Source organism: Ylistrum balloti, unplaced genomic scaffold (assembly GCF_031769215.1).
Source record: "Ylistrum balloti isolate Yb309-2 unplaced genomic scaffold, AGI_CSIRO_Ybal_v1 Utg370042, whole genome shotgun sequence".
NCBI lineage: Eukaryota > Metazoa > Mollusca > Bivalvia > Pectinida > Pectinidae > Ylistrum > Ylistrum balloti.
In genome coordinates this window covers 2,670,922-2,695,678 of record NW_026782099.1, presented here as the reverse complement: position 1 = coordinate 2,695,678, position 24,757 = coordinate 2,670,922, and the positions used below count along the sequence as shown (strand labels likewise).

At 37.8% G+C, this 24,757-nt stretch overlaps 1 protein-coding gene across 1 annotated transcript; it reads right to left on the bottom strand.

The window, feature by feature from the left end:
* Positions 1-1,566: 1,566 nt before the first annotated feature.
* LOC132549152 (uncharacterized) lies at positions 1,567-21,279 on the bottom strand. The gene is made up of 5 exons (XM_060213073.1): positions 20,356-21,279; positions 8,328-8,569; positions 7,974-8,166; positions 2,292-6,431; positions 1,567-1,668 (listed from the first exon to the last, which is right to left on the bottom strand). Exons 1-5 carry the CDS (start codon positions 21,277-21,279, stop codon positions 1,567-1,569), a joined length of 5,601 nt encoding a protein of 1,866 aa, XP_060069056.1.
* Between the last annotated feature and the right edge of the window lie 3,478 nt (positions 21,280-24,757).

Sequence of the window (24,757 nt, the reverse complement as noted above, 5' to 3'; positions counted from 1 at the left end):
AACAAACTGTGGCCCAGTACATAGCTAACAAACTGTGGCCCAGTACATAGCTAACAAACTGTGGCATAGCTAACAAACTGTGGCCCAGTACATAGCTAACAAACTGTGGCCCAGTACATAGCTAACAAACTGTGGCCCAGTACATAGCTAACAAACTGAGGCCCAGTACATAGCTAACAAACTGTGGCCCAGAGATCAAACTATAGTTCAATACTTAACAATCAAACTGAGATCCAGTACTTTGCAATCAACTTGTGGCCCAATATATAAAATAAATCTGTGACCCAATATTTGAAATAGCTCAAGTTATGGACACTGAGTATCTATTATGACTTGAAATTCTAAGTGATTATATACAAGTAGGGGCGGAGATGAAGTATCACAGATATGCTTATTACAATGGAAAAATCAAACATAAATTAAGGCACCATTTTACCAGGGACGGAGAATAAGGCCCTATGTTATTAGGAGAATAAGACACCATGTAACCTGATATGTAGAATAAGGCACTATAATACGAGGAACCGAGAAAAAGTATATTTACCTTGTTACAAGTGATGAAGAAAAAGGAATTATTTTACCAAGGATGGTGAATAAGGCCCCATGTTACCAGTGACAGGGAATAAGACATGATGTAACCTGATATGGAGAATAAGGCACTATAATAGGAGGGACTGAGAAAAAGGTACATGTACCCTGGGATGGAGAATAAAGAATCATGTTATTGAGGATGGAGAATAAGGTCCAATGTTACCAGGGATGGTGAATAAGGCCCCATGTTACCAAGTATGGTGAATAAGGCCCCATGTAATGAGGGACTGAGAATAAGGCACCATAATACTAGGGACAGAGAATAAGGTACATTATTAACAGGTATGGAGAATAAGGAATCCTGTTACTAGGGATAGAGAAAAAGGCACAGTGTTACCAGAGAATGAGAATAAGGAATCCTGTTACTAGGGATAGAGAATAAGGCACAGTGTTACCAGAGAATGAGAATAAGGCACAGTGTTATAAAGGTTTCTTGTACAGTGTCCTGCCGCTTTTCTATACAAAATTAATTTCTTATTTGATGTATTATTTGAAACCAGTGGTCTTTTGATATTCATGAGAAATACCTTTTTCAAAAAAAATGTTATACTTCAATTTTGCTCACCAAAAAAAGTGCAGAAACAATGTTCATATGTCAAATTACAGTTTTAGAGATTTGGAGAAGTATTTTTTTGACCAGTGATGTATACTGTGTCTGGGTTGACACAACTTCACCGAACAGGACACCATAGATGTAATGACACTTTAGTAGTTCATTGTATTTCAATCACAAATAATTGGTTGATGTGCCAGGATGCTTACAAAAACATTCCATAAGTTTAGATTATTTGGTATACATTTGGAGCAGTTAAGTCAAATTTAATTTGTTGTTATTAAACAAATACCACCAATTTTAACACATTATATGCACAATGATATTAGGTACATGTATGTCCTGCATTATGCTATTTCTCAGAGGTCTGTGATGAGGTGACGAGGTCAGAGGTCAGGAGGGAGGTCCTTAATTGCCTTGAATCATAGCTCTGTCTCTGTGACTGGGTCTAGTAGCTGTGTGACGAGGTCAGAGGAAGAGGGAGGTAATTCATTCAGCCAGCACTTATGTATGACCTCAAGGAGCTGCAAACAGAAAGGTCATGTTACAACTCTGACATTGACATATTTCAGACATGTGGAGATTTAGATAGAAGATAGACATATTGAAATGAGGGTTTACAGATATATGAAGACATACTTACAGACATATGGAGACAATAGAGACATATGAAGACAGTATAAACATCTGCAGACATTGCAGATACATAGAAAAAATAAAAACTTAAGAAGGCAGGATAAACATTTGTAAACAACGTAGACAAATGGAGACAGCCTTACAGACACATGAAGAAAGTATGAACACATAGCGACAGGAATAAAGAATCATTGAAACAGACTTACAGACACATGGAGGCAGTATAGACATATGGAGACAAGCATGTAAACATTTGAAGACAGTGTAGAGAATGTATTATATACCTAGAATGATTAAACTTGAACACAGAGCCAACATCAGTTACCAAATGGTTGTGTTCTTCAGTGGAGCACTGCAAATAAAGTTGGACACCCAAAACGTATGCAAGGCGATTAACGAAATACATGTCAATCTCAACACAATCATGTATCACCAATAAATGTAATACTCAACTTTATTGTCTACTAGTTACTAGAATGCTAACAAGAATATTTTAAGATGATGTACTTACTTGGAACCCAATACTTCCCAGCTGCCCACACTCATGTAGCTTGGCCTTGAGGATCTCAAAATTTTCCTTTCTGGCTGGCAGGAGGTCATTGAAGGAGAGCAAATGCATGTCAGAGGTAAGTTTGTGGCAACTGAGGATGTGTTTATCATCCATTCCACTCAGCAGTGCAACCTCCTCCTCATCATCCTCCTCCAACTCCTCACGAGTAAATGAGCCATCTGGATGTGACTCTTGACTCACAGGTAAATAGGAGACAGATGAATGGCCCTGGTTTTCAGGGCTAATTGGCACATCAAAGTCCGGGTCCATCATGGGTACTTGTCGAGGTTTGGGATCAATGCTTTGTGTTTGAGAGTATACACGATCTATGTATAGTTCTGCATCAACCACAACTGATTGCTTGTTAGCCATTGGTGACATGTGGTGGGCAGGATTCAAGTGGACACTTTCAGATTCATCCATAGAGGATGGTTGGTTAAGCATTGCCTCACTACCAGAATGGCTGTTGAAAGAGTCCTTAGATAAAATGTTTGTAGTTGGTGAGAGGAGTCTTGGTGAAGGACTCTTATCCTCAGGAAGTTCACGGATAATCTCATCCAAAGCGAGTCTATTAGGACGAGATCTACCTCGTCTTTTCTTCATATGTTGATCTCTTCGAGACATATGAGCTGTTGGAAAGATGCCACCAGAGAGCGTTTTTTCTCTAATTTTCTTTGGTGGCAAATGAAAGAAACCATTTGATTCTAAATGATCAAATAGTTTTTGATCATCTGTTTGGTTATCAATCAGTTCTTCATTTCTCTGCTTTAATTTCTCTTGGTCTTCTTCATCGACGTTTGTTTCCTTGGTACACTTCTCCTCGTCATCTGCTGATATAACTGACACCCGCAATGGAACTCCCTTCATGGTTAATTCACGATACCGTTTACTGGCCACTAGAGGGCTCGCATGTTGCATGCCTGCTTTGATCTCCATCTGCAAATTTTGCCTTCGAAGGGGAGTTTTGGGGCGATTATGGATTGACTGACAAGGGGTTGTCTGACTATCAGCAGTTGTGTTTTTCTGATGATTGTATCCTGACCGGCCAGGAGTTGGTGGTCTGTCTTCAATAGAAGAGAACGGCATTGCTTGTCTGTACCCAGACTTTCCAGGTGTTGGTGGTCGATCTTCAACAGATGTTGGTGTTTTGTAGCTTCCTGTTAGAGGAGGCACTGGACTATTGTCATGTATTTGTTCTTGGAATGCCTTCTGGTCAATACTTATAACAGTAAGTGGGGCAGCAGACACTTGAATGATTCTTGATTTTCCTTGAGAACCCATCAAATCATCCTCTAATACTTCCTCATCTGACACTTCATTAGCAAAGTCCTTGTCTCTCACCACACTATCAACAATGACAGAAACTCTGTCATCAACGCCCATTTCTATTTCAACATTATCTCCATCACCAGGGTTATAGGTCTCTGGTACAGTTGTACTTCCTGTACTGAAACCAGTAATGACAAATGCTTTCTCAGAGACTGGTAACTCACTGGTATCACTGGGTTTCTTTAACACGTTACGGAACGGTTTCCTAGGTAATCGCCGGTCCCTGTGATCAGGGTAGGCAGAGTCATCTGAAGAGAAATTGTAATGCTGATGATACACATCTGATGAAACCTCACTGCTCTCGCTGTCAAAACCACTGTCAACCACTTTGGCCTTGTTTTGCATAGTCCTTCGTAAGAGAACTTCCTTAGACGGTAAGTCTGGGTCACGCCCCGTTTGTTCATCAATGTCATGATCTGCCTGTGATGACAAAGAAGTGAGCTCACCACTGGTCAGTGACACATCAGCCTTCTTCAGGCGGATACTGGAGCCAAGGCTACTTGTACTATCATTACTACTGAAGCTGTGATATTTACGAATACCAGTGACAAGGTCATGTCCATCCCTAGTTGTCGGAAAAGAATCACTCAATGTCTCGGGAGATATATTAGAATCTTTCTGTTTCTCACTAGATTCTACTCCCTCATCTAATTCTACTTTTCCTGCTTCACAGTCCATATTAATATTCATATTTGTATTTTTGTCAAAATTGCTACCCTGAGTTTGCAGTTTTTTCACATTTGCATATTTAACTTCCATTTCCCGTTTTTGTCCACGTTTAGAATCACGTTGTTGAGGAAAAACATGAGGCATAGTGTTCTTACTGAGGGCCCCTTTTAAAGCCTTTCTAGCACGAGCTCTCCTGTGAGCAGAGATTTCAGGGTTGATAATTGGCTCTGGAGTAGCAGATACAACTGGTCTCTGTTCATTTTTGGACAATTCTTTTGATATTTGTGCTTTCTTTTGTGGAGTTACTCTTTCCAGAGATTTTGAACGCAAGAGTTTTTCAGATTTTTCATCTTTTAATATCTTGGCCTTCAACTTTTTCACAGGTTGAGATATACTATGGTCGATGGATGATGTTTGGTTTTGGTTAATGGATGGTGCTGTGTTTTGGTTAATGGATGGTGCTGTGATTTGGTTAATGGATGATGGTGTGTGCTGATCGATGGTGGATGGTGTGTTTTGGTTGATAGACTGTTGCTGCTCTTCTTCCTCCATGCTCTCTGCCTGCTCCAGAATCTCTTGAAGCCCAGAGCTGGTTTTGTGTAAAACCTGTGTACCTGAGTAAGTTCGATGGACAGGCGTGCCAATGATTTGGGATCCAGAAAGCGTTCGATGAACACCTCCTCGCAGCTGTAACTTTTTAACATATTTTCCTTGCAGTTCATCATAGTAATCCACTAGTTCAAACTGTGATGGTCCAGGCCCATCATGTCTCCAGTACCCCCCAGGCTTGTAAGAGCCATTAAACTTTGGGTTCCAGTTATCCCCAGGCCTGTTGGAGGCAGGGTGATAATCTAAAGAGTCTGCCATGCCTGGTAACTGACTGATCATTTCTCCAAAGTGATCTCCCTCCCCACCCCCTTCAATGTCAATCATCTCTACAGGCAAGGGTAAGTTAGACCACATGGAGGAACGTGAGTCTGTAGACACAGTTTTACGGAGTCCATGAGATGTGCCATAATCCATATCACTAAGGATACTCCATTGGTCACTTTGTTTGGATGAGGAGCGATGTAAATACCGATCCTTCTCAAATGTGATTGAGTTTGAGGAATCATTGCGAGCCATTAATGCTGGTCTTGTTCTGAGTGGTCCATAGTCTATTTCCTCATCATCTATCTCCTCTGCATCATCGTCTCTTAATTCTTTAGATTTGAACACAGATACACTGGTTTCTGCACCCGTCAGTGTCCTTATTAACGAACCAGGCTTAGAAAGCCATTTTTTACTGTCAATTTTCTTCAATCCTTTTAACTTACTCTTTTTACCTTCAGAAGCAAATGCTTCAAATGCTTGATCCTTACTTTTAGATTTCTTTGAAGGAGTCCTTGGTCGTCCTGGTGACCTTTTGCCTGATGATGGTTGCTCAGGTGATAAGGGGCGTTCCTGGAACATTTTACCATCTGATGTGTTTTTAGGAAAACATGGATACTCCTCCTCTGGGGAAATGATGTTAGAATCTGGCGTACCCAGTCTACTGGGATAGTTTGTTTGAACAGAGTTGAGGAACTTGCCACGATTTCTGTCTGGTGACAAAGTTCGTGACCGACTCTTGTTAGACTGAGCAGACTGGGGACGACTCCTTGGTGACATGCTGCGACTGCGTCGACCTATTTCTTCTATGACTTCACCAGGGGACTGCACACCTGGAGGTTGTCGCCTGCCACGATAAAGCAAGTTGTCCTCCTCATCAGAATCACTTTGATACACTTCCATGTAACCCTGATTAACTGAGCCCTGAACAGTGGAGCTGTAAGCAATGCTCTGATTGGCTGAGCCTTGAACAGCAGGGTTGTAAGCAGTACCCTGATTGGCCACACTATAGGTGTCTGTGGTCCCTTGCTTATTCCACTGGTACTGCATGCTAAGGAAACGCTTTTCACACATCTTTGATACAACTTCCAGAGCCACCAGAGCAAATGAACGAATGTCAGGTAAGAAAAAGTGTCTCTTATCTGCAAGAGTGACAGTATCGCTATTTTGGTGGATAGAACCAAATATCTGTGAATCCTCAAAGTCTCCAATGGCTGCCCTCATCACCATGCTCTGAAAAAGTGTAAAAAAAACACTTAATTAGATAAAAACAAAGTGCAGGATGTAACATGTGTTTACTGAATATTACTGTAAAATCTAAATTGTTTTTGGAGGAGAGAGGTTAGTTGACACTTGATAATTCTTGTAATACACTAGTACTACAATCAATGTTGAATTTGAATTATATATCATTTTTGGAGATGTGAATTGGTGGATTAAGGGTAACTATGAATTGAATCAAGATAAATACCCACGAATATTAATGAATTTACAGTATATCTATAGATCCAATAATACACAAAACATGAATGTCTGATTGTAATTATAAAATAAATGTCTCATCTCTATCTCAGAAAACATCACGTTTGACAAGTGAGATGATAGTGTGTGACACAATATAATTGTATGTATGCCACTTTGTGTTAAGTGTAATACATATAGTGATATCAGTCTGTTGTGATACTATTTCTTCTGTTTACTCACAAGAACATGTATGCCTATATTGTAATATATATATATCACTGAAGGCCATTCCACTTGTTTGTCGTTGTGATTCCTCGTACAGATGAGAATATACTTTTGAAAGAAAATAGCATAAACGATTCTAAAAACATTGTCCTTTCCCCTTACTCATAAGTAATTGCTCCATCAGCTCACTCTGTGAAGACACTGACCCTATAACAAACTCCGTTTACATAGATTTTCTGTCACGGCATTATGATGAATTTCAATCAGTGACATTTATGTTTATTTCATGATTATTTATTTTTTTCATATAAAATTTCAACTTCTGTTAATCTTAATCTCTGACCTATCATCATGAATATTTGGGAGTTGTCTCCCTTTTTTATAGTGTATCTGTTATTTTATCTACATTATACTCTTGTTTTGTGGCACTTTAAACAGCTGTATATGATCAGCAATACAGAAATAGCCTTAATGATCTCCCCTTTCTAGATCCAGATCTATTCCTAGATCTAATGAGTCATTGTTTCGTTAATGGTCTGTTATAGTAACTATATATAAATAAATCTAGTGATCCAAGACAATGTAATCTGTCTGTAATCTGTAGACCTCCAGTACTGAGAGGTGTTGATGGGTGACAGGACCTTCAGACAACCACACACAATGTCTACACTAGAGGGGCCATATATAGATGCACTAACCCGTGTAAATGTTGGAATAATCTACACCAGTCATCAGAAATACTGGCCAGGTGGTTTAGTAGATTAGAACCGTATATTGTTTACCAATCCTGCTGGCATGACAAGTATACAGAAAAACATAGGAAGTCAAAAGGACAGTATTAATTTGCTCAATTTTCTTTTAGAGGTCTATATAACTTTTTTGTTTACTAAACATATCTTTTAAGATTCAAAGAGACAAGAAATCAATCATATTCAAGGGAAAGGGTCAGACACAAAATATTTTTTTTAAAGGATCTAAGTAAACAAATTCTTTGGAGGATTTATGAATATGATGACAGGAGAGGTCAGATGATGTCTTGAGTAGATCTAGAGATTCTCTGGTCAGTCTTGAAGAGAAGTAACTCACTGGGAGGGAGCCCTTAAGGTAGACACAGGCTGTTGAGAGGTTGCCATGGAGAATATTCTGCTCATGTAGACACATGAGTCCCTCAGCAATGTCATGTACAATCATCCTCTGACAGGTCTCTGGTAAGGCAGTGTCCAGTCGGTACAGAAAGTCCTGTAGTGTCCCATTATTGGTCAGCTCCAGACAAATGATTCTGTAACACAAATATACGAACAAGGTCAAAGGTCATGCCTATAAAGAAAAAAACTACATGTAGTGTCATGATGCAATTTTTACCACCCCTAGAACAATCAACAGAAGTTCATTCTCATTCTGTCATAACTACTTGAGAATAATGTGCTCTATCTTCTCTACCTGGAGTCACTGGTGATGACCTCGCCAGTTATCAAGGTCATTGTTTCGTAATATGGGTTGGAGCTGCTTGTCCACAGACACTGGAGCAGACTGGGGTGCTGAGCCTTTCTGAGCATGCCCAGGACCACAATTTCCTGTGCCCATGTTTTCACATGTCTCGGTCCATAAACTTTCATCAAACCACGCTTCACAGTTCCTTTGGAGACGTTCCATAATACTCGCAGACGTATCTTCCCTGGAGCCTGAAACATACAGACATAAAAAAAATGAATAAAACAACCTAAATTAAACCTATAACTTTACTCAATATCCACAATATCCAATATTTTGACCTCTGTGTAACCTACACTTGTACATCTTACTTATTAGGACTTCTAACATCTACCCTTGTATAACCTATATATATATGCTATAATCATCCTGTATCTTATAAACTACAGGTATCCTAAAACCTTCATGTATTCTATAGCCTATATGTATAAGCTATATGTATTCTATAATCTTTATGTATTCTATAGCCTATATGTATAACCTATATATATTCTAAAGTCTTTATGGTTTCTACATTTCTTGTATAATCTAGATGTATCCTACAACCTTTATGTATCCCTTCACTCACATGTATCCCATATACTACATATATCTACATTTAACCTACCATTAACTTACAAAGGACGTATAGTCGCACATACATAGTTTACAATCCAAACAGCCCTATATTCTGTACTTTGATTCAACCTTCACTTAACCAACACCTTAACACTAACATGTACATTCAACCTTATAACCTACTCTTAATCCTATAACCTACACTTAACCTTATAGCCTAGACTAAACTCTATAACCCACACATAACCCTTTACTAACACTTAACCCTATAACCTACACTTAACCCTATAACATAGACTAAACCCTGTAACATACACTTAACCCTACAACCTAAACTAAACTCTATAACCCACACATAACCCTTTACTAACACTTAACCCTATAATCTTAAGTTAACCATATAACCTACACTTAACCCTACAACCTACACTTAACCCTATAACCTACACTAAACCTTATAACCTACACTTAACCCTATAACCTACACTTAACCCTATAACCTACACTTACCTTTATAACCTACACTTAACCCTATAACCTACACTTAACAATTAACTTAAACTTAACCCTATAAACTTTAGTTAACCCTATAACTAGACTAAACCCTATAACCTACACTTAACCCTATAACCTATACTTAACCCTATAACCTGCCATTAACCTGACATTTTGACTACCTTGATTGCTTGACGGGTGGTCCCTTACAATAATACCAATTAGAAAACTCAATCCTAATAACCTTTTTATCCTTCATTCTTCATGCGTTGATAACTGTATAGGAAATACATGGACATGTAAATTTAATTATCATGGATGGAGGCACCTGTCAACATTGTTAGCTTACATGGTGGTGTAAGGTTTTTTAAGATGCCTGTTTTGTATGATTTGATGTCATATTTATTAAGTACATACCGGTCAGTTACAATCATAATGGCTGACCATCTATGGGAAACAAAACAAAAAGACGAAAAATACATGTAAAGTTATCATCACTAATTGCATTGTTTGGTACGTTGATGTGATGACCGGGTAGGTCATCAGGTACACCTGTATGGCAGTACCAGGGTATATACCTGTACACACAGCTAGCTTAACCCTACAATAGTGAACAGAACCTCTAACACACTACTGTTTGTTGTAAAGCGTTCCAGTCTGTAATTTATTTTTATTTTGTGGTAGTAAAACATTACAACTGTTTATGTTAAGAATGAAGTGATGATATCAAATTATTTATCATTTCTGTTGTCTTTAAGTTGAGAAGACTATGTAAATAAAGTACATTGTTTTTGTTATGAAAGTTAAACTTGTCATTTCTTTAACCAATCCATCGGGGAAATAATCACAGAGAGACTTACATGATTAGAAATTTCATAATAAAATATCAAGCAACTACAAAGAGAATTTTATACTTGGAAAGTCTAAAAACCATCACTAGACTATTTTTTATGTAGTCCAGATGGTCCTAGCACTTCACTGAAGCAGAATATTTTCACCATTGTTTTGGTTCATTTTCAATATTGAATTATTGATTTCATCCCTAAAATCAATCAAAAGCTGAATAAACAGCAAACAAGAGACCTTCCTCATAAAGGTAAATGATTGTACAAGGTTATGTCCTGGCATGAGATTCTCAGCGACTGGAACACAAGGTGTACCTGAGAGCTTGCCAGGCAGGCACTGACAGGTCCAGGTGTATTGATGGCTGACTTTTCATGTCCCCTTCCCAATCCAACAATTACCTGATAAAAATTTCAACACTGAAATGTGATTGAAATTGTTGAGGCCCGTCAGCTAATGTATTTACATACCCTTTTATTGATTTGATCACAATCAATTTACATTCGATCAGTCGCGAGAGTGTTCCCTTACGACGTTTTTCATTGGGGTTTTAGTATTGACAATGTATGCATAAGTCAAATTCTTATTCATTGCATGCATTCAACTCCAAGATCTGATTTGAAAAAGTCATAAATTTGTTGTAAGTGGTAATATAGTATGCATGCAAATGTCTGCTAGATTTAGTACATATATACAAGTCGTTAAGGCTTGTAAAGCAGTTCAATAACATAAAGGAAAGACAGGAAAATACCTGATGGAAGGATTATTTAATAAAATTCATTTCAAAATCACTACTGAATCAAATTAACCAATGTATTAAAGTCAGCACCAGCCCTCTACTGTTCATTCAAAATTACTTCTAAATCTTCCCCAGATCCTGTTTATCACCCTCTTCCATACCTTCTCCTGTCCCTGTTAACCACCTTCCTTCCATACCTACCACTGATCCTGTTAACCACCTTCCTTCCATACCTTCCCCTGATCCTGTTAACCACCTTCCTTCCATACCTTCCCCATTCCTGTTAACCATCTTCCTTCCATACCTTCCCCATTCCTGTTAACCACCTTCCTTCCATACCTTCCCCATTCCTGTTAACCACCTTCCTTCCATTACTTCCCCTGTTCCTGTTAACCACCTTCCTTCCATACCTTCCCCATTCCTGTTAACCACCTTCCTTCCATACCTTCCCCATTCCTGTTAACCACCCTCCTTCCATACCTTCCCCTGTTCCTGTTAACCACCTTCCTTCCATACCTTCCCCATTCCTGTTAACCACCTTCCTTCCATACCTTCCCCTGATCCTGTTAACCACCTTCCTTCCATACCTCCCCCATTCCTGTTAACCACCTTCCTTCCATACCTTCCCCATTCCTGTTAACCACCTTCCTTCCATACCTTCCCCGTTCCTGTTAACCACCTTCCTTCCATACCTCCCCCATTCCTGTTAACCACCTTCCTTCCATAACTTCTCCTGTTCCTCTTAACCACCTTCCTTCCATACCTTCCCCATTCCTGTTAACCACCTTCCTTCCATACCTTCCCCATTCCTGTTAACCACCTTCCTTCCATACCTTCTCCTGTTCCTGTTAACCACCTTCCTTCCATACCTTCCCCTGATCCTGTTAACCACCTTCCTTCCATACCTTCCCCATTCCTGTTAACCACCTTCCTTCCATACCTTCCCCATTCCTGTTAACCACCTTCCTTCCATACCCCACCTTCCCCTTCCTTCCATACCTTCCTGTTAACCACCTTCCTTCCATACCTTCCCCATTCCTGTTAACCACCTTCCTTCCATAACCACCTTCCTTCCATACCTTCCCCTGATCCTGTTAACCACCTTCCTTCCATACCTTCCCCATTCCTGTTAACCACCTTCCTTCCATACCTTCCCCATTCCTGTTAACCACCTTCCTTCCATACCTTCCCCATTCCTGTTAACCACCTTCCTTCCATACCTTCCCCATTCCTGTTAACCACCTTCCTTCCATACCTTCCCCATTCCTGTTAACCACCTTCCTTCCATACCTTCCCCGTTCCTGTTAACCACCTTCCTTCCATACCTTCCCCATTCCTGTTAACCACCTTCCTTCCATACCTTCCCCATTCCTGTTAACCACCTTCCTTCCATACCTTTCCCGTTCCTGTTAACCACCTTCCTTCCATACCTTCCCCTGATCCTGTTAACCACCTTCCTTCCATACCTTCCCCATTCCTGTTAATCACCCTCTTCCATACCTTCCCCTGATCCTGTTAACCACCTTCCTTCCATACCTTCCCCATTCCTGTTAACCAAACTGTTCAAACCTCAATACCAATATTCCTTCCATACACTTCCCCATGTTGTTACCACCTTCCTTCCATACCTCCCCATTCCTGTTAACCACCTTCCTTCCATACCTTCCCCATTCCTGTTAACCACCTTCCTTGTTATGATTCCTTCCCCATTCCTGTTAACCACCTGTTCAATAACCACCTTCCTTCCATACCTTCCCCATTCCTGTTACCACCTTCCTTCATAACTTCAGTTCCTGTTTAACCACCTTCCTTCCATACCTTTCCCAATGTCCTGTTAATCTACCTTCCTTCCTAACCTTCCCCATTCCTGTTAACACCTTCTACCATAATTTCCCTATTCCTGTACTAACCACCTTCCTTCCATACCTTCCCCCATTCCTGTTACCACCTTCCTTCCAACCTGTTCCTGTTAACCACCTTCCTTCATAATTACACCCAATGTCCTGGCACCAATTCTTCCATAATTACACTAAAACCAATGTTGGCACCAGTCTACCATAATTACCTAAAACCTTAATACCTTCCCCATAATTACACTAAAACCAATCTGTTAACCACCTTCCTTCCATACCTTCCCCAATCCTCTTAACTACCTAATTCACTAAACCAATTACTGGCACCAATTCCTGTAAACACTGAAACCAATACCTTCCACCAGTCTGTTACCATAATTACACTGAACACCAATTCCTGTTAACCACCTTCCTACCATAATTACACTGTTAACCAATGTATACTTCCAATATTCCTGTTAACCACCTAATTACACTGAAACCAATGTACTGGCACCACCTTCTTCCATAATTACACTAAAACCAATGTACTGGCAATCTTCCTTCCATAATTACACTAAAACCAATGTACTGGCACCTCTCCTTAATTACACTTCCCCAATTACTGTTAACCACCTTCCTACCATAATTACACTGAAACCAATGTTTTGTCACCTTTATTCGATAATTTCAGTTATACCAATGTACTGGCACATTCTTCCATAATTACACTCAAACCAATGTACTGGCACCAGTCTACCATAATTACACTAAAACCAATGTACTGGCATCAATCTACCATAATTACACTGAAACCAATGTACCACCAGTCTACCATAATTACACTAAACCAATGTACCTGTTCACCACCAATACCATAATTACACTGAAACCAATGTACTGGCACCAATCTTCCATAATTACACTAAAACCAATGTACTGGCACAATATTCCATAATTAAACTAAAACCAATTTACTGGCACCAATCTACCATAATACACTGAAACCAATATATGGACACCTGAATAATATACAATAATTACACTGTACTGGCACCAGTCTACCATCAATTACACTAAACCAATGTTTGACTGCTACTGGCACCAGTCTACCATAATTACACTGAAACCAATGTACTGGCACCAATCTTCCATAATTACACTAAAACCAATGTACTGGCACAATCTTCCATAATTACACTAAAACCAATGTACTGGCACCAGTCTACCATAATTACACTAAAACCAATGTACTGGCACCAATCTACCATAATTACACTAAAACCAATGTAAATGTCTTACACTGAAACCAATGTACACCAGTCTACCATAATTACACTAAACCAATGTACTGGCACCAATCTACCATAATTACACTGAAACCAATGTACTGGCACCAATCTACCATAATTACACTGAAACCAATGTACTGGCACCAGTCTACCATAATTACACTGAAACCAATGTACTGGCACCAGTCTACCATAATTACACTGAAACCAATGTACTGGCACCAATCTACCATAATTACACTAAAACCAATGTACTGGCACCAATCTACCATAATTACACTAAAACCAATGTACTGGCACCAGTCTACCATAATTACACTGAAACCAATGTACTGGCACCAGTCTACCATAATTACACTGAAACCAATGTACTGGCACCAATCTTCCATAATTACACTAAAACCAATGTACTGGCACCAGTCTACCATAATTACACTGAAACCAATGTACTGGCACCAGTCTACCATAATTACACTAAAACCAATGTACTGGCACCAGTCTACCATAATTACACTGAAACCAATGTACTGGCACCAGTCTACCATAATTACACTAAACCAATGTACTGGCACCAATCTACCATAATTACACTGAAACCAATGTACTGGCACCAATCTACCATAATTACACTAAAACCAATGTACTGGCACCAATCTACCATAATTACACTGAAACCAATGTACTGGCACCAGTCTACCATAATTACACTGAAACCAATGTACTGGCACCAATCTACCATAATTACACTAAAACCAATGTACTGGCACCAATCTACCATAATTACACTAAACCAATGTACTGGCACCAATCTACCATAATTACACTGAAACCAATGTACTGGCACCAATCTACCATAATTACACTGAAACCAATGTACTGGCACCAATCTACCATAATTACACTGAAACCAATGTACTGGCACCAATCTACCATAATTACACTGGCATGAGTCTAGAGTAACTACAACGGTTCATATTTCCCAGGTACTACTAATTTTCCTGAAGCATAATTACTAGAAATTAATTTTGAAGGTTGTTTTAAGAGAGACTGTTTGAACCTAAAACTGTGGCGCCCTATCTTCCTGGCTCCTCTTCTTATCTCCTGACACAGATTGGCTTTGCCTTTCGAACACAGAGACCCAAACCAATTTATTAGTTCAAACGTCCCTTCAATTACATTTCACCTTCTCAATCTTTTCCCAGGTAAGTACTCCCACATTGGCCTTCCATGTGACAGAAACACCTAACGTTTCATTTAAACAAACCACACAACTTTCAAAAGACAACATTTACAATTTAATCTTCTAAACAACTGGCACAGTGCCAAGTGACATCAAACCATGGGATCAATGTGTAGAAATCAAGAGGTTTGTGTATTCAAACTTCACTGAGCTTATTTCTATGGGTTTATATCTCTGTCAACTTTATCAAGGCTGTCACCTTAGAAAATATTAGACACAGGGTTCAATTTCAATATTTTACAAGTTAAATGCTTTTAGTACTCATTTATCTTATTCTCTGAAAGTGTAATGGTAACTTTAACTCTCTTACAGAATCTTAATCATTACAACTCTAGTTTAACTTACAAAATAAATAAACAATTACAAATTTTTTTTTTTTTTTTTTCTACAAACTCTTGAGAAATCTGTCTACTTAGCATTTGTGTGCTATCATTCTCAACAGTGTAAAGAAAATTCCAGACTGAGTTTATGTTACAGTGGAATTTACTGAACTGGGATCTATATAGAAGCCATTGTTTGTGGGTTGTTGTTTTTTTGAGATTACAAACAAATCATCTATACATTCCTCTTGGTATTGGCTAATTCTTTTAAGAATAAACCAAGTTGACAGGAACCTGCAGTTCTTGGCCAACAGTATAGTTTGACATGCACCTATCAGTGTTCAATATAGAACTTAGATATTTGACAATGACCTTGAGTTGTTTGACATTGACCTAGAGCTATCAAACATTGACCTAGAACTACTTAACATTGACCAAGGGAATAATGACATGGAACTTTATCTATTTGACTTTAATTTTGACCTAAAGCTGTTTTGCCATGACTTTCTTCTTTTTGACACAAACTGCTTCAAGACAAAAAGAATCAATGATACATGTAACATTTCTGTTCCAAAACAGTTTTCACATTTGACAGCAGTTTACTAGTTTACCTAACAATAAATGGGCATTTAAGAATAATTGAACAACCAAAATAAGATTCAAGCAAAAATTATTCAAGAAATTTGATCATAACTTTCCAGCAATAAATGGGTAAGTTTTATCAGTGGAGATTTTTCATACCTTTTGTGTATAATCTTTGTGTAGGGTTAACACTTTTTAACAAGAATGACAGCTTGTTGTGTAGAAATTCAAGGTTTATTTTAAAAGTTTTAATAATGTCTTCAGCATGTAATTTCCATATCACTTACAATACAACTGCACATTCTCAGATTTCTTTTCCCATTGGGAAGGTAACTATATGAACCTCTAGATAAGCAATAGTACAGTGGAAGAGTAACTTATTTATTTGCCCATAACAAACACTAGAATCAGACATAATGTTACCAGGTGTGTGTTGTCTGACAGAGAATACACTAATCAGGCATGTCAACAGACAACTATATTGGTTTAGTCTCAGCTCTGTGGCAGACACCCACTAATATTGGTCATCTCTGTTGACATATGAAAATGTAACACTTTTTTTATAAAATGTAAGCAAATATAGAATATTTGAGCATGCTTTTAAAGTGTTCTGTCACTGAAACTGGTACAGGACGTTTTATCAGTTTTATCTGATACTGATCAATATCATACTGCATATCTTTGTATAATCCTGACCGGTAAAAGTTGTCCCTACTGTGTTTCTTCAAACTTTCTCTGTTAACATGTGTTCACATCTTAGAACTGTATCTAGCTAGTCAGGCTTTTTCATGAAAAATGACAGAAAACAGCATTCAGTAACAAGTTTGGACATGAATAACAAAAATTTTAAAACATGTCACATTCCTAAAATTGAGGGGAAGAAATTACTTTAAATATAAGTTGAATCCTGAACATTGAATACTGCTGTTATGCTTGTGATAATTTGATAATGGTGGACCTACTGTTCTGACCGACAAATCCACTAATGCTACTTTTATGACCATATCTAACAAAGGGAGATAAATAAAAAACACTTGTAAAAAACAGATAAGTTGGTCATTAAAGTAATGATAACTTACATAGATGGATCATTTACCATTGTGTGAAACTGAGACTGTGATGTCATACAAGCAGAGAAGGCCATGATAGCATAACTTCATGAGAAGAGCTGAGATATGTGGTTCCAAGCTCCCCACGGTGGCTGTTTTTGTTTAAGGAAGCTGAGAAAAGGACCTATGTGCACTGACATGGTTTTGTCTTTGGGCAAGATACTTTTCTCTAATTGCTATGATGACATGCATCAGGCCTGCTGTTTGTGTTTAGTGACACAGCCAACAGCTACTACAAGGTGACAACACCAAAAAATGTACCTGGCTGTTCATGGAGCAATGAACCCAAGAAACACAAACAAAACCTTGTGTAACTTACATCACATATACAGCAAATGATATTCACATTAATTTTGATTAAATATTCCATCAAATAAATGAGAAACATATAACATACACCCTTAATGTCACTGATCACATACCCTCTTAATATCATTGCATGGGGTCACTATATGTAAACGAAAACATGATAACGTCCCTAAGCAACTGCATTTGAATTGATATACTTGAGTAAGAGAATGATGTAAATATCAACATATGTAGTGACATTCCAACTCCTAACAAATAAATCAATCAAGAAGTCAATGATGCATGATCAACAAGCCTTCTTTTTTCTTTTTGCTATAAAATTAAAGAAAAATACAAGTGATCACCTGAAGAATTGGTAATAATATTGAAGCTTTGAACTGAACTGTTATATGGCAAGTGATCACCTGATATGCCTGCAGGCACCTCATTGACGTTTGCCACAACTCCAAGATAAAATCACCATAACTAGCTTACTTAAGTCATCAATAAAGAATTTTCAATAAAAAATTTTATTTGATTTTCATTTCGATTTGACAGCAAACAAATATGATTTTATTACTGGTAGTTATCTTAAAGATTGGAAACTCTTCCTGTTCACTGAGTTTCCCCAACCTGCGAGTTTACATTGAAATTTCTGTTCAGTGAGTTTCCCCAACCTGTGAGTTTACACTGAATTTCATGTTCAGTGAGTTTTCCCACCCTGTGATTTGAAATGAAATTTCTGCTCACGGAGTTTCCCCAACCTGCCAGTTTACATTGAAATTTCTGCTCAGTGAGTTTCCCCAACTATGAGTTCACATTGAAATTTCTGTTCAGTGACTTTCCCCAACCTGTGAGTTTACATTGAAATTTCTGCTCATTAAGTGTCCCCAACCTGCGAGTTTACATTGAAATTTCTGTTCATTAAGTGTCCCCAACCTGCGAGTTTACATTGAAATTTCTGTTCAGTGACTTTCCCCAACCTGTGAGTTTACATTGAAATTCATGTTCAGTGAGTTTCCCCACCTGTGAGTCTACATTGAAATTTCTGTTCAGTGAGTTTCCCCACCTGTGAGTCTACATTGAAATTTGTACTGTGTGAGTTTTCCTAATGGCTGAGTTCAATTTTTGATCGTTTTTTTTTAGTTTCCTTTGAACTTTCTGCTCATTTGATTTCTTACCAGGTACCATTTTCAATGAAATTTCTGCAACTTTCCCGCCCTACAAGTTTTCTATGAAATTCTGGCATAGTCAGAATTCTTTTCCTGTATTACCTTCAAGAGATTCCAGCCCTGTCAATTAACTGTGATACATGTTTGCCTAAAATTTGCTTTCCTTTGTATTTTCCACAGAAGTTTTCCACCTAGTGAATTTTACTATGATATTTGTGCTCAGAGTTCCTCCTTGTGGATTTCATTCCAGATTCCTTCCTAGTAATTCTTCAACATTTTGTTTCTACCTTGTGAGTTCTCTTCTTGTAATACCTGATACTTAAAAAAGTGGTTTGTCAACATTGAAAATTTAAACAAATCGTAAAAAGGAATTGTAAAATTGTTTATGTTCCAATATTGTAAGTTTCAGGAGATCCAATGGTAGAAAATGCCAGAAATAGAGGATTGTTTACACTTAGTCATTTCTCAAACATTATGAATTATGATGTAGCTGTTTAACTACCAGGTATATTGCATCAAGTGTATAAATCACTATCCTGCTGTTGACAGAGACAGTAATGTAAACATATAATATACAACATGTAAAAAGTATTGTGGTTGTAGCTACCTCCACACCTCTCCTCTCCTACCAACACCTCACCCATAACTCCCCACCTCCAGCACACTATTATATAAAGCTCATTGTACCCAAAAATGTATAATTCATAGCTAACAAAATCTATATTGGAATTAGAAACACAAAATTGATATTAATTCTTTGATGAAAATATAGTATTGATATTCAGTTGCCAGGTAAAAAAACAGATGATGGAAGTATGAAGGTGAGAAGAGAAAGGAATAGTGATGGTGGTAGGTTTTAGGAGGTCGAGGAAAATACCTAAGTGTGTGAGAGTGGGAGGGAGGGGATTTAGATTTTAGCTTATATTTGAAAGAGTATTCCAAAGTTAGATTTGAGGGGTTGTATTCCAAAATTAGATTTGAGAGTTAGTATTCAAAGGTTATATTTGTGTGGTAGTATTCCAAAGTTATATTTGTGGGGTGATATTCCAAGGTTATGTGTGTGGAGTATTATTCCAAGGTTATGTTTGTGGGGTATTGTTTAAAGGTTATGTTTGTGGGGTGGTATTCCAAAGTTATATTTGTGGGGTGGTATTCCAAAGTTATATTTGTGGGGTATTGTTCCAAGGTTACGTTTGTGGGGTGGTATTCCAAAGTTATATTTGTGGGGTATTGTTCCAAGGTTATGTTTGTGGGGTGGTATTCCAAGGTTATGTTGTGGGGTGGTATTCCAAGGTTATGTTTGTGGGATATTGTTCCAAGGTTATGTTTGTGGGGTATTGTTCTAAGGTTATATTTGTGGAGTATTGTTCCAAAATTATATGTGTGAGGTAATATTCCAAGGTGAGATTTGAGGTGTTGTATTCAAAAGTGAGATTTGAGGGATAGTATTCCAAGGTTATATTTGTGGATTTGTATAGCATGGTTTTAGAGAAGACACAATACCTACCTCTATCTTGATGAGGTCTAATCGCTTTAGTTTGCGGTGTGTCTCCTCCACAGCAGTTGATGACTTGCAGCAACATGAAGTCCACATGGCACACTGTACTATAGACACAACCCAGTGAATGATGGTCACAACACCAAGTGTTATGTACAAGGTCCAGGTCGAAGACTGGTCATCCTCCCCACCAGTGTACACCACAGATGTGACAATGACCAGCTCCACCAGCCACACTCCGTTCTCAAACAGGAGAAACTTTAGCAGCGTCTTGCCATGTTGTAACAATTGAGTCTGCCAAACATTAGGTGAGGCAGAGTGAATTCGGTTGTTAAAACCTTTCCAGTTCTTAACCGCACTTATCACAAATGTTACTGTCGCAAGACATAATGCAATCCATAGTATAAAGAATATGAGGATGCCAAACTTATCGCCAGTGTCCCCTGGCTTGCTGATCTTAAAGCAGGTGACAGTATGTGAGGCAACTGTAGTGAAGAATTCAATAGGAACCACTGGTAGGACAGACAGGAGGATGGAGATAATCTTCTGTGGGATGATCACAACCAGAAACACATTGCGATGGAAGGAAGAGATCTGTGAAGATTTTCCAGGGTTGTATATCCCCAGTAATATAATGCCTGCTGTTAGGTAGCCACAAACACAATCAAATATCCCAAACTGTACAAAAAATCCTGCTGCTGAACAAACTCCACTTACACCACTTTCTTGGAAGACAAAAAATAAAATTAATCCAACTGCTACCAATAGATGAGCTATGTCGGTAGTGAGAAGAGCGTATTTCCAGAGTTTGGGGAGAGAAAATTCACGTGATACTTTATACAGGAGTGTTAGGAGATTGGCAGTGAAACCCACTATTGCTAGTATTAAAAGGACAAGCTCCAATACCTGACTGGTGTAAGGCCTATCTGCCATGCTCGCCCCACTCAAATTATATATAATCAATGCAAACAGACAGCATACAATACTCAGGTAAATTTAGGTAGGCCCATAGCACATAGGTAACACGTTCCATTAATTTTCCTTAAGATTAGAAGCCACTCCAACATATAGGTTCCTTTTGTAATTCACATTACTTGGCATTAAAAATATTGACAGTGGCCGATTCCTGCCCTTTAAAATCTAAAGGTATAAGTTTCAGGCTTGGCTGTGTAGGATCATCTTTACTGAATGATCGTACCCCTGTGGTATCAAATGACGGCACATATCTATGGCTTGTGTAGCAATCCATTCCAATCTGAAATAAAAACATGTAACATTATCCATCAGTAGAAACACACACCGATGGGTCATTGATATGACCAGGTAAATATTTTACAATACCAATTAAGTACTATAAAGAAATGTAATCATATGTACATGGTAAAGTTCTACTCAAATAACTAATCTAAATAAACCAAATTAGCAATCATTACCTTAACACAGGAAAATGCTAATAAGAATTTCTTAAAGAGCAATTTTGACACTTCCAGATTTACAAATGTCGGGTTCCCAATAATATCAATGAATTCATGTAAAATATGGAATAAATTAACAATTCAAATTTCCGTCATCGTGTGACAGAAAAGGACTATTACGGTTCTAATCCTTCGTGACAACAAGGACGGTCTTACCACCCAATCTTGTTGGTATTTGATTATTTATCACTCCTCTACACCAGACATGTACTGATACATGTAGTTGGATTAAGAACATTTATATAAAGAGAAGTTTCATTTATATATTTGATAGAAAATACAATATAGATACATTGTAAAACCTGTACTATGTCATAACTGTATGATATACTTGTACTGTATCATACCTGTATGATATATCTAAACAATGTCATACCTGTATGATATACCTAAACAATGTCATACCTGTATGATATACCTAAACAATGTCATACCTGTATGATATACCTAAACAATGTCATACCTGTATGATATACCTAAAAAATGTCATACCTGTATGATATACCTAAACAATGTCATACCTGTATGATATACCTAAACAATGTCATACCTGTATGATATACCTAAACAATGTCATACCTGTATGATAAAACAAAATGTATGATATATCTGTATGTCATACCTGAATGATATATCTGTATGTCATACCTGTATGATATTTGTATAATGTCATACCTGTATGATATATCTGTATGTCATACCTGAATGATATATCTGTAAACTGTCATACCTGTATGATATATCTGCATGCCATACCTAAATGATATGTCTGTATGTCATACCTGTATGATATATCTGTATGTCATACCTGAATGATATTTGTATAATGTCATACCTGAATGATATATCTGTATGTCATACCTGTATGATATATCTATATGTCATACCTGAATGATATATCTGTAAACTGTCATACCTATATGATATATCTATATGTCATACCTGAATGATATATCTGTAAACTGTCATACCTGTATGATATATCTGTAAACTGTCATACCTGTATGATATATCTATATGTCATACCTGAATGATATATCTGTAAACTGTCAAACCTGTATGATATATCTGTAAACTGTCATACCTGTATGATATATCTATATGTCATACCTGAATGATATATCTGTAAACTGTCATACCTGTATGATATATCTGTAAACTGTCATACCTGTATGATATATCTATATGTCATACCTGAATGATATATCTGTAAACTGTCAAACCTGTATGATATACCAGTAGATATCAAACTGTTTTCACATAAGTCCGGAATGATTCCAGATCTCTTACTCGTGCAATTCAGAAGTTGTATGGAGATCTTGACAAGTTTGATAACTGACTTTGAAAGAGCACATCAAACTTGCCAAACTTATTAGCTCTTCGTCCCAGCAAAATATCGACAAGAAATTGATATTCAAGAGATATTTTCTTTGCTGATTTGACACATTTTCCCCCATTGACCTTGAAATGGGGTGAAGGTCATTGATTGGACCACTTCTGTATATGGTAACCTTTTACTGTACCATCAATCTGTACCTTGTTGTAACTTGTTTCTTGAAATATATCTCATATGACTCCTGTGACCTTGACAGTAGGTGAAGGTCATTTGATTTCTGTAGTCCTTCATCCCAGCATGCCATTAGCCAGATAACACGACTTGGGACCTCTTAGATATTCTTAAGTGTTTTGATGAAAGAAGCTGACACAAGATTTGCAACAAAATTCTGTTGTATGTTGTACCATGTCAGTTGGCCCTTTGAGCAGTCAAGGTACTTCATTTTTATAAAATCAAGCTATATTTGTTTAAGTGAAAAAAACGCAATTCATACCTAAGGTATAAGTTAGTTTTTTATAGCTGAAGCAAGTTCTCTCGAAGAACAAAGAACCTAATCCCACACCATGTTCTAATACAATGATAGGAGTAAGACCTCCATTAGGTGGCCATGTATATAGTTTTCCTTTATATTTTTCCTTCTATTCAAAACAAAATTCAATTAATAATTGTACAATGTATTGATTGTATTGTGTGTTATTATTAATTATACATCATAGTGTGGCCTGTGGCTTCCCTTCGCATATTTACAGGGGATAAAATCATATCATGTTTTTAATGTCAACAATATCGTGCCCCTCCACCCGTATTTCCCCAGGTCTCATTATCTCTACAACAGTTCACTCTCATTCTTCTCTACTGGTACTATGCCAAATCCTACATAAGTAATTAAATGTTTAAATCCCTGTACCATTCTGCACACTCCAAATAGTTTCCTGCTGTTGAAGTCAGGCGTACCTGTGAGGGAGGTACGACAGCCTGAAACAGGACCATGAATGACCAGCTCGTTATACAGTCACATTCTAATAAGACCACACTTTAACACCAACCCAGCCCTGTACTGATCATGTTCAGAATTCACTCTTTCCCAGTCCTGCGTGTAGGGGTCACTCCCTGACCGCACTGGACCGCCCATTGGGGTAACATCACGGAGTTGACTAGACATACACAGTGTAAATCTATATAGGTATTTGGTATTATTACAGTTTGTCACACAACTCTATCTGTGTGATCAAAACACTAAAGAGATTATGGCCTGGTATGTCAACATTGATACAGGATCTATGAAATCTAACAAGTGTGAGTTACCTGAGGCACAACTGTTTCATTTTCTTTAGAAAAAGTCATTATAAACAGCAGTATTTGTTAATACCACCCGTACAAACCTAGCACCACATACTTTACCAAACCTTCACAGTGGTATCCACCAACTCCAGGTTAATATCAAATGATAAGGCCTATCTAAAAGCATCTTAATTCATTTAGGGGATATCTAATGGATATTGTAAAGCTACCTAATCAATTCTCAGGTGCTGACATTTCCCTTTGAAAACTTATTAAATCAATTTAAACACACAATAAAACAGGACAGCTTTGATAACAA